At 51.4% G+C, this 10,806-nt stretch overlaps 1 protein-coding gene across 4 annotated transcripts; it reads left to right on the forward strand.

Annotated features, from left to right (window-relative positions):
• The first annotated feature begins 1,192 nt into the window (after nucleotides 1-1,192).
• On the forward strand, nucleotides 1,193-10,023 carry LOC135828879 (forkhead box protein D1-like). 4 transcript variants are annotated; one of them, XM_065341313.1, is made up of 2 exons: nucleotides 1,193-1,660; nucleotides 7,227-10,023. In XM_065341313.1, the coding sequence occupies exon 2, from the start codon at nucleotides 7,278-7,280 to the stop codon at nucleotides 9,072-9,074; it is 1,797 nt and encodes a 598-aa protein (XP_065197385.1). In that variant the 5' UTR covers nucleotides 1,193-1,660; nucleotides 7,227-7,277; the 3' UTR covers nucleotides 9,075-10,023. The 4 variants fall into 4 exon arrangements, with proteins under 4 accessions (XP_065197385.1, XP_065197394.1, XP_065197407.1 ...); XM_065341322.1 differs by lacking the exon at nucleotides 1,193-1,660 and adding an exon at nucleotides 1,821-2,242; XM_065341335.1 differs by lacking the exon at nucleotides 1,193-1,660 and adding an exon at nucleotides 3,401-3,419.
• Nucleotides 10,024-10,806: the final 783 nt, after the last annotated feature.

Here is a 10,806-nt window from a genome sequence, read left to right on the forward strand (position 1 = left end):
ACTTGCAACCCTGGCTGGCTGAAGACCTTCTCAAACCGGCGCATTGAAGCGATGGTGACCGAAAGTGTCGCGATTGAGTCATCTCTCACCGAAAGCCACACAGGCGAACAGGCGAGAAGGGCAAGGAGATGCACTCACTGGTGGCCAGTCTCCCTCTCCTCTTTAAGTTATCTACATCAGTCCATTACTCAGTCATTCTGCAAGCAGGCCAATCATCATCGTGATGGCCGTCTCCGATACTGCGCGCAGTCACTGGTTGTAGTGTTGCCACTGTGCAAACGAACACATCAGCGTGCCGCCAGCATCCTATCGCTAGCCATCTGACAGAGGCGGAAGACCGGCTGTCTTGTCAATGTCACAACAACTAACTGCCAGTCTCCCGCTAATGTCATGGGCCTTTAGAAAACACACAGCCTGCCTTGCGCGACACCTCCATCGCTGAACGTCCAGTCGCGATTAGCCCCATCAGTGGATGACCGCCATGGTTGTCTTCGAGCGTACACACTCATCCAACCCGATGTGAGAGCTAGTAGTGTGTGAGGTTGTGCGTTCGGCGTGTGGATGGCGATGACTGGGGGGCCAGTGCTCGCAGGGCATGATGTTAATCAGCAATGCGTCCTTACGCTAGGCCCGGCAGCATGACCGCAGAGACTTGCAGCACCCACCTACACACCTACACAGCACTGCACTGTACCGCTTCAAGTCCAACACTCACCGTGTACCAAATAGCATTGTCTTCACTGGCACTCTCTTTCTAACTGTGATGTTGAGTAAAGTGCGATGGATGCTTTCCGGAGGCGGGGTTCGGCGTCAAACCAGTGCTCTGAGTCATCGGGATTCCCGGGCGCCATATCTACACAGCAATGCTGCATCTCTCACTCTCACACAGTCAGCACTCAGGACTCTGACTACACATGAGACTGGTTATGGTATCACTGCTGCTTGATTATGTCTGTGTGATCCAAGCTGCCTGCATGTGGATGCTGACAGCAGCTGAACGGGGATTGGCTAGCGGTGGCCATCGTGCCGCCACCAGCAGCCGCAGCAGTTCAAGAGACGTCCTCCGTGGAGTACTCTCCTACCCAAGCTCAGGCCTGCCCACCATACATAGACCCATAGGCTTGCCTGCACGCCAGTGTACACAGCAGCGTAAGGTGAAACTGGCTGAAGACCGTGTCAGATCTGCGGGTACAAGAGTGAGGCACTGAGGCAGAACGCCAAACGTCAGAGACAGTTTCTGAAATCCTCCGCGTGGAGTATTTTTTCCTGTGCACCTGGTCTGGATCGGGGGAGTGTGGCAAGACGCACTGGAAACGTCTGTCGACACACGTGTTTCTCCTGTTCTTCAGAGACCTGCGCTTCTTGTTGTCCACCGTATTGAGCTCGGCCGCGAGTGTGTCACAAACTCCTGTCGCGAGAGCGTCGTGGGTGCTGAGCGGCAGCTATACCCTGTGAAAAACAGGACAGTGGAGTCTTCCTCTTCAATTGGCTGAGTCGAGGTGTGAAGGGACAAGTGTCGTACGCAATCTACACGCGTGCCAACGTTACCCGGAACTGGGAAAGATCCTGAAAAGCACTCAACCAGACACAAGTGCTGTGAGTGTGCGTTCGCTTCCCATCGCGTCCAAGGCAAGAGCGAAGTTGGACTTCTACACACAGGGTAAGGTGCAGAGTGAAAAGCGCGTATTCGTTACAGCGGCGTGTGTGTGTGTGTTCACAATCGTGCTCCTGTGCATGCATATACTCATTATGTACTTGTCGTTAGTATGGCAAATGTGAGATGGTGGTATTCGTATGACGATATTGGGGTTGGTCCCTGTCAATAGTGTCAGTAGTGGCGCTGTCCGACAGCGCGAAAACAAGATGTGTCGAAACTGCAAGGAGCAATTAAAACGCATGAGAACAACAACTTGTTCCTGAGATGCAGATCGACCTACGTGCAAGCTACTTCATGGCAAACTGCGCTTGCGCTACTTCGTGGCTCGAACTACTTTCACTTCTAGTTTAGTTCAGCGGCACACTGTTCTGCGTGTGGCCTACGTAGAATGAGGATAATCAACTACTTGTAATACTGCTTCGGTTAGACTTATGCTGGTGAAGCACACGCTGCAGTTGATAGTGCAAAGCTCAGTTGATGTTGTAAATCGTAGTCTGGAACGTTGTAGCGTTTGTAGTAACGGCCATGCCCGGGTCAGAGGGACTACTGGAACCTGGAGTCTTCACTTCATGCGTTACAGCTCATGTAAGTTTGTACTGCGGCCTGTCTGCACTGACGTTGAGCAAGTCAATCCCTGCATATTCATATTAAATGGCGCGCGTGCCAGGGAGATAGGAGTGGTGTCCAAAACGTGACAGACGGCGCCGCGAAGTGGATTCTGAGTCTAGGAAAAACATGGTTTAGCGGAAGGTGAAACTGAAGAAGTTATTTGTTTTCGCATATCATCCAAATATCTGTAGCTGTGCGATTATCCCCTACCTCTACGAATGCCGACTACACCACTGCATGGTTTGTGCACAGAGCCCGGTGGAAAAAACCTTTCCTAAGAATGTAATTATAATCACGTCTGACAGTGCTTAGCAATACCAAGAGTTGTTAAACTCGTTATGCAGCTAGTCAGGCTGGTGGGCCCACAGTGAACGGCCTGCAGCCGAGACACTGTGCCATGCAGGGAGACCTCAGAAGGTGAGGAAATGGAAAAACAAACTGGACCAGCAGTGTCCCTTCCAGTAAGCCGGACGTGGATCCTATTTCCAACATGCATGTTATTTATAAAGAAACTCTACGTTTTCCGTCAGCACAGTGTAATAGTATAGGGTATTGGCCAGTATACCTTGGGCGGGGAGAGGAAAACCTCTACACAATGGATCTTCCTCTCCTAATCTATTCAAGCGAAGCAAACAGCGCTCTGCGCCTCCTCTCGTATGCTGCCTGACGATGCTCAGTAATTGCCAGTGGCAATATCATACCAATATGGCGACTAGGTTCCACCAAGAGATGGGTATGTGCTCCGCTAATTAATCTTGTCGGCTAACCAGGGACGGAGAAAATTAGTTATGGCTCCTCTGCTTGGTGGGTGCGTGTCACACCACTCACACGTGTAGGACAAATCAATTGGACTCATTGTACCCAACGTTTGTTCCCCGTCGGGGCTACATCAAGTTCGGGGCAGGTTGTGACTTTTCGCCGACATGAGTGTATTCAAACGTGATTGTATCGACTTAACGATGTACACGGTCACTTTCAGTATGTCCGCCACGTGTGGTGCAGACCAAGCCACTATGCACTGTGCACTGTGGTGTATGTGATCAGTGATAACCGTCACTGCTAGCCGAAGTCAACGCTCGGGACACGCACAGCCACTCAGATCCACCCCCAACTTATCGTGAGAAGACGACGTGGAGGTTGTGAATTACAAAGTGTACGTACTCTTGATCCGGGTTGTCGTTGCAGCCATGTACGAACGCTGTTAACGTTACCACTGATGGCTTACACCATGTTTAGCTAAGCCATGGTGTTTGCAAAAAGCGATAGGTTCAGTTTGCACGACAGACCTGCATGGTAGTGACGTTGGAATTGGAGGCTGGATAGGGGTTAAGAGAGTGTGGAGTTCTACTCTAAGTCTAAATGCACTGTGTGAGCACCACACGGATTACTGGGTGCTGGGGAGACGTCCCTCATAGGCGAATCTCTTCGTCGCTGAGCGGCAGATAACACTGCTTGAGCGATAGGACCGGCCGTCGACGGCGCAAGCTTCGTACATTGTGCGATAAGCCTACCTGTATAGCTGTAGTGTTCCTATAGGACGATGGTATCTGCAGAACGAGGCGCTGATGGACCCTTCCTCTGCTGAAACCCTGCCAGCTTGACGCTTCAAATGCCCATATTGCGACTGCTCCGCCAGCGACCCGAAGGCTATGTAGGTGGCCTGCGTGGCATATCGCGCGAGTCATAAGAAGAGGGTGGAGCCTTTAACGGGCAACCGTAGCACCCAACCCATAACCTGCGGTCCTTACGTCATTCCCGACACCCACATGTACATTATGTACACAGTAGATCTACGTGACGCTTAGCGAGTGCAGGTAAGACTAGAGTAGAGAGACGATAACATAGCGCTATAACAGCGGGTGTTGACTTGCATGCCGTAATTTATGCAGTGCTTGGTAAGCGTACCATGGCTCAAAGCAGAAAACAGGGTGTGACAGAGCGCAGGGCAGACACAAAAATAAGCTGAAAAACTTACTCAGTGCGTGCATGATTAGTGCCATTGCCACCCACCCTCTCCGTAAGGGTTCTCCTGTTAGTGTTAGACCGACCAATACCAAGCAACGATCGACGAAGAGACGGCTTCCACATACGACATGCGTAGCATTGCGAATCCTGTGTCTTCATCTACGTTTGGTCTTCCGTGGTGTGGGTGCATTGCACATCATTGCGCCTCGCTTCGGAAACTTACATTGCCATTGGGAGGAAAAAGAAGTCGAATCATCGATCATTAAACATGTGTATGTACAGTGTATGTGCATTGTTCCCAACCTCTCCACCTACCCATGTATACGTCTATGCACATGTTTTCCCAATGCTGAATGTCAAGAATAGAAGAAGTTGCATTCAGCTATCCGCTCGTACCTCCCCCCCCCCCCCCCCCAAACCCCCTATGTCAACGGCTGTCAAACAAGACGCACCGCGCGGTCTCCTGCGCATAGCCGATGGCTTCCCCTAATGTCCTATCTGGCGACGCGAGCTAGCTCTGAAAGATGGAAATCGAACTCGGAAGCTGCGCCGACATTTGTGGTTTGGCGATCGACGGGGCTCTGACCGACGGCAGACCGGTCGATGGTTACTTTCTTCTTCACGTGTGCAATCAGCCCCCGCTCGTGTTCCATTTGCACCTGTCCCAACCAGCCAATAGCGTCTAGTTGTAAGCGATCGTGCACATGGACGTGCAAGTGAACAGCAAGTGTAGATACAAGCTCTGTTCGAGAGAGGAGTTGTGTTCCCGTGTGCGTGTGTGTGTGTGTGTGTGTGTGCGTGTCTGTATGTGTGTACGTACGCGTATGTCCCGGAGCACCGTAGCCGTGTAGTCACTTAACGCCACCCTGACTATCTTATCAGCTAACGTTTAGTAGGACATCATGTAGTTAGCTGAATGAGCGTATTGTGTTCTGCAGAATACGCGCTGCGTATGTACATGTACGGTGTACATTGCATGCATGGATGTAGCACTTGAGTGAGGGTGTCAGGTAATGGCCCATGCATGACTGGTCTCTGCACAGGAGGTATGTCTTTTGAGCGAAACAAAACTGAATAGCATATTCACGCTTGGTTAAAGCGACTGACAGAATCTCGCCTCTGCTAGTGCACTTTCCACACCGGTAGGGAGGAATTACGGCTGAAAGCCTCCCTTTGACTGGAGCGACAGCAGAGGAGAGTTGGGGGGACAATGAAGGGCGGCCATTGAAGATAATTGTGTTCCACAGATTTAATCGTGTTGTGTTCCCATTTCAAATACACGCACGGCTCTTGTGAACGGATCTTCGATTCTGCGCATGCCTGCGCGAGTAACACACGCACGTTCACTCGTCTATTATGAGTACGCAGTCATTGCTCCAGCCGAGGACGGACATAATAACATTGTGTAATCTGCACGATACGCAGCAGTAGACGTCGTGTTTCAACAGCGATATCATCGCACATCGGACTCAGCGAGGATCGTCCAGACCTTGTGGAGCTCTGCAACAGTCACTCTCCTTCTGGTCGGCTCAAGCTTTCATTCACCGCAGAACACCAGCAGATGTGCAGCGGAAAGTGCTCGCGACTGATGAAAGCACACCCATCAGGATCGATACGAATCAATGCAGTCGCAGTGTACGTGTGTGTCTTGGGCAGTAAACACTCTCAACCTTTGAAGAAGACGGGCAGCGGACTGGATTGCCAGGTCTATTAAGGTCCCTTCTTGGCAGGGCTCCAGACCTTCTTGATCTCAGTCGTGATAGTGACTCTACTGTGTTGAACTTGAAGGTAGTCGGTTCATACACATTATTAGTCTTCAGCGGAACCTCCTCACCTCCAAGCCTGGGTCTATCTGACGTGTATACGTGAGCCAAAGCCTATCGCGTAAGAAATCCTTGCGATACATATAGACAGCAACCTAATGCTAACATACTCTTGATTGCTTGGATGAGTGTGACATTGGTGGGCGATACAATACTCAATAGTGCTGGGCAAGGGCATCATGTTTAGACCATCATGATCTTGACTGGAACACTGCGACTGCAGTCAACGAGTGTGAGGTTTGAGGATAGGGGTTAGAATGTGATCATAAGCTGGGAATAGTATTATGGTGTACAGGGTGAATGCATCTATGTGTACTACATGTACATGTAGTATAAAACTGCCATGCGCTGGTAGATATTATCTTGGTACAACAGGACTGTTGGTGAGTTGCTTCTCCCCCGGTAGAGCTTCACAGGGCTGGGGTATTTCCGCTTTGTCTATGCTTTTCCACATGGACTGAGTACAGTGCACTAGTGTATCGTTGCATCATGTCGCGGCAAGTAAACATTTTCCTGTCTGTTGAATAGGTTCACCTCCTCCGGACTTACCCTTACTTCGTCCAAATGCTCAGTATTTCGTGGCTGGATGCACTGTTTCACTGCCCCTATCAGTTCAGGCTACAATCAGTACAAATGTGCATGTAGGTTGAGGGTCTCTCTGGCTAATCAGGCTATTCTGAACTGACACGGAGCACAGTGCATGTACAATGTAGGTCTTCCTCCAGTATAGGGAGCCAGCAATACTCATCCCTTCACGGCTCTCCTGGCCCTAGGCCCTGGAGTCTGGGTCAGACAGTCTTTGTTCACCCTTTCCGCCTTTGGTTTCGTCGCGTGCCGCGCTACAATGCAGAAGCAATCGGAATGTTTGTGCATGAACTTGTGTTAGCATTCTTCCTCCCCCGCGAGCGTGCACGGGAATCGCACAGCTTTGAACCATGCTGGTGGCCTGATCTCATAATGGTTAAACCACCACCACCTCAGGCATTTCGCAAAGTCTGCAGTGCACGGTAAAGATTAGCTTGCGTAGGTTGCGCTGGTTTTCACGTATTACCATCATGCGTACTCGGAGTCATCTTTATGGTGATGGTAAACTGCAAGGGGACCCTGAAGCCGTCTGTGGAGGTTTACTGACATTAGCTGTTTTCTCGTTTCCCATGTTTTGTTTCGTGCAGGACTTCACCCTTGCTGAGTCTGCAGCAGATATATACCGTAGCCGGTGAGCTATGCAAGTGTTAGATGCGTTCTCGTCCAGTTGCTCTCACAGTGGACCAGCAGGCATGCATCACTATACGGACAGAGGCAGCCCTCCAGACCTGCCACGCCATTTCAAGTATCCCGGTGACCTCCTGGATCAGCCCGCACAGCCTGCTGCTGCTGCAAGTATGATGTGCTTGCCACCGCCTCCTCCTCAGCAAGACCAGCAACTGCAGCAGCATCAGCACACCAGTGCAGGAGTAGCGATGCGTGGCCAAGACGGTCATCACTCTTCCCAAGCCCTCAGTGCCGCAGCTGCAGCGGTCTCCTCCGTTCCGAGTTCAGCAGCCACCGGAGCTGTGACAATGGCTACGCCAGCTCAGCCCACAAGTCTGTCCATAGAGCAGACCCACAGCTCTAGTAGTGATCTTCTGTCGCCGTTGACTCCGGCTGGCGATAGCCTGGGTTACTGTCAAGAGGTAGTGCGGGCTTATGATCGAGAAGTGAAACCCAAGAAGGGTCGCTCGGCACAGTCCAGTACCAAGCCACCATACTCGTACATTGCCCTCATCTCCATGGCAATCTCTTCGACTCCTGACAAGCGCCTAACACTGGGTGAGATATGCGACTTCATCATGGACCACTTTCCCTACTATCGCGAGAAGTGGCCCGCCTGGCAGAACTCTATTCGCCACAACCTCTCACTGAATGACTGCTTTGTGAAGATACCACGCGACACTAACAACCCAGGCAAGGGTAACTACTGGGCCCTAGACCCAGCCAGCTCCGATATGTTCAAGAATGGCAGTTTCCTGAGACGCCGCAAGAGGTACACCAGACGTCCGACACACCGGATGTTCCTGGGTGACGCATCAGCCTACAACAGTGACATGGCCATGTACTACGGTGCCCTGGCTGCAAACGGCGGCGCAGGGGCCATGCCCGGGTTTCCACCGCCTCACCTCTACCCGTGCCACGGTATGCCCGGACAGCAAGGCACTGGCGGACCGGCAACAGTTCACGAGCACTTCGCGCAGATGGCCCAGGGGCACTGTTCGGAGTGGCCTGCGTCCGTGCTGACTGAGCATGCTCAACGTCGCCTCGATGCCGAGGCGTGTGGACCGTGCTATGACCCTAGCGAGTGGGCTGCAGGACATACCGGGTCAGCTACACAAATAGTGCCTGATGCTGCTGATAGTGCTCTGCCAATACTGGTGGATCCATCTCCTGCTCATCTGCCCGCTACCAGCACCAGCAGTGATGTGCTGTCCTCTCTGATGTCAGGATGTTCGGAGGGATCACCACCACCACTGAGGCCACTGTCCAACCACAGCCTGGTAACGGCACCTGATAGCTATCATTCGGATCTGCTGCTGCAGGGGATTACATCATCGAATAGCAGACTTGACGCCGGCAGTGCTGCAGGGCCACTAGGTCGTCCGGAATTTCATCCTGCCAGTGTAACGTCTGCTGCTCAGCTGCATTTGGGCACGTCTGCTGCTGACATGATGCCCTCCACAGCTCCGACCAGCGTGCCCGCCTCGTCAGCAGCAGCAGTCGCGGCGGCGGCGGCGGCTGCTGCTGGCATGTCCAGTGGTGGCCTGCCCGCGTCGATCAGCCAAGTCATGCACCAGCAGCAGCAACAACAGCAGCAGAGCATGGCGCAGTCGTACCGGAGTGTATGTCTGACGCCTCCGACACCGCTATCGGCAAGGGACGTGTACGGCGTTCCAGAGTATCAGCTACCGGTGTCAAGCAGCCACTCTGGCGGTTTCCACGGCGATCCACTGCCACCCTACCCTCATCTCCACCACTGCACCGCCTAATGCAAGTGTGTTAGCACCGCGTACGTGTCCGCTCTACTCAGCCTGCCTGGAAGACCTCACTAGTCTTGCTCTTGTTTTCATTGACACAGCTAATGCAAGAGTGTTAGCACCAAATACTAGTACTTATCTCAGCTTGCCTGGAAGCATTCAGTCTTGCTCTTGTTTTCATCGACACAACCTTGATCCCACCCAGTGTTTTATATGACAACATCGCACTGCATGTTGTGTCCCTACAGTCCTAATTGCCTTGATTGATTAGAATGGTGCGCTTTCACTTCGACTTTCCTTTATCCATGCCACCACGCACCCTGATGATAAACACGTTTGAAGGTAATGGTGAACTTTTTGAACTCAAAATGACATCATTAGTTGTAAATGATGCAATTTGGGAGATCCATCAGACTCGAACACATTGACTTCACTTCAATCATGCATTATTTGACCATTTACCGTGACTGTTGATAACGTTTACTGCGGAAGCCGCATGTGAGTAGCTAGTGATTCCGCTCACGACACCAGCTAGCCAGTGTCAGCATCATTTTCACATACGAGCACTGCGGCCTAGCCTTGCGTGCATGCGTCATTTGCCTCCTCCTCCACCTGCGACTGCACATGCCATACGCAATCCTATCATGGCACTGATATGATGCATCCGACAATCAATAATCATTTCCACCGCGACGCAGCATTCCGGACCCATGGCGCAGTACTATTACTGTATGATGATTGCAGTCACCATGGTCACAGCATTCGCTCAGTTTGATTTTGCTAAACTTCCTCCCTACCCCGCATCTTTACCTGTATGATCACAACTCATGCCTGATACTGCCATACCAGCCAGCCTGCTGAGTGAGAATAACCTGCGACTTGACCCATCTGATCAGATCAACACAGTGATGGAAGGACAACAGTCAACACTGCTTTACATGATAACTCGGTGCACTGATAACTGACGTCGTGTGGTGTCTCCCGGGTGTCCTGGGTGAATGATAAGTCAGTGGGAATGATCCAAGGCAAGCAAGAAGAAAACACATGTGTGTCGGAATGCATGCGGACAAGCATAATAATGTATATTTTGACACTACTAGTGACACAAGAGTCCATGGGGGAGGGTATTGATTCTTGCGAGGAACCTTGACTTCAGATCACAGACAGTGCTAAAATGCTTTGGCAGGGTGTGATCATCACACGGCCATCCAGTGGACAAAAACAGGACCATTTCCCGATCGCTGAGGCAAACACATCGTTATGCTTCTCACGGGAACTGATGATAACAACAGGTAACAGTGGCACAGAACACACTGTGTTGCGAATAGTGTTCCTGACTGCAGCCATAAACCGGTTGATAGCGTTGCTTTAGTCTATAGTACCGGTCTTGTGACCGGTCGGAATGGATGCATGCATGAACGTATGGGGTCAAGCCCTGGGAGCAGGTCCTCTGTAATCTAGGGAGAGTAGGCCCTCTCAACACAGACTCAGTGTGCCCTCCGCCTTGTTTCGTATCTAATATTGACTGAGTACGAGGTCAATATAGGAAATAAAAGCCGGGTAAAAGACAGAGGTGCAGTCGAGGTCTTTTACGAGGTTTGTATTTCCTATATTGACCTAGTACGAAGTCAATATTAGATTTACCACGACTAGCCAAAGCATTGTGTTCAATCCCTAAATAGGAGTCAAATATAAGCAGTCAATATAGCCCTAAGCAGGGCCGGAGGCTGCTTTCCGCGGGGCG

Source organism: Sycon ciliatum, chromosome 1, assembly GCF_964019385.1.
Source record: "Sycon ciliatum chromosome 1, ocSycCili1.1, whole genome shotgun sequence".
NCBI classification, from domain to species: Eukaryota; Metazoa; Porifera; class Calcarea; order Leucosolenida; family Sycettidae; genus Sycon; species Sycon ciliatum.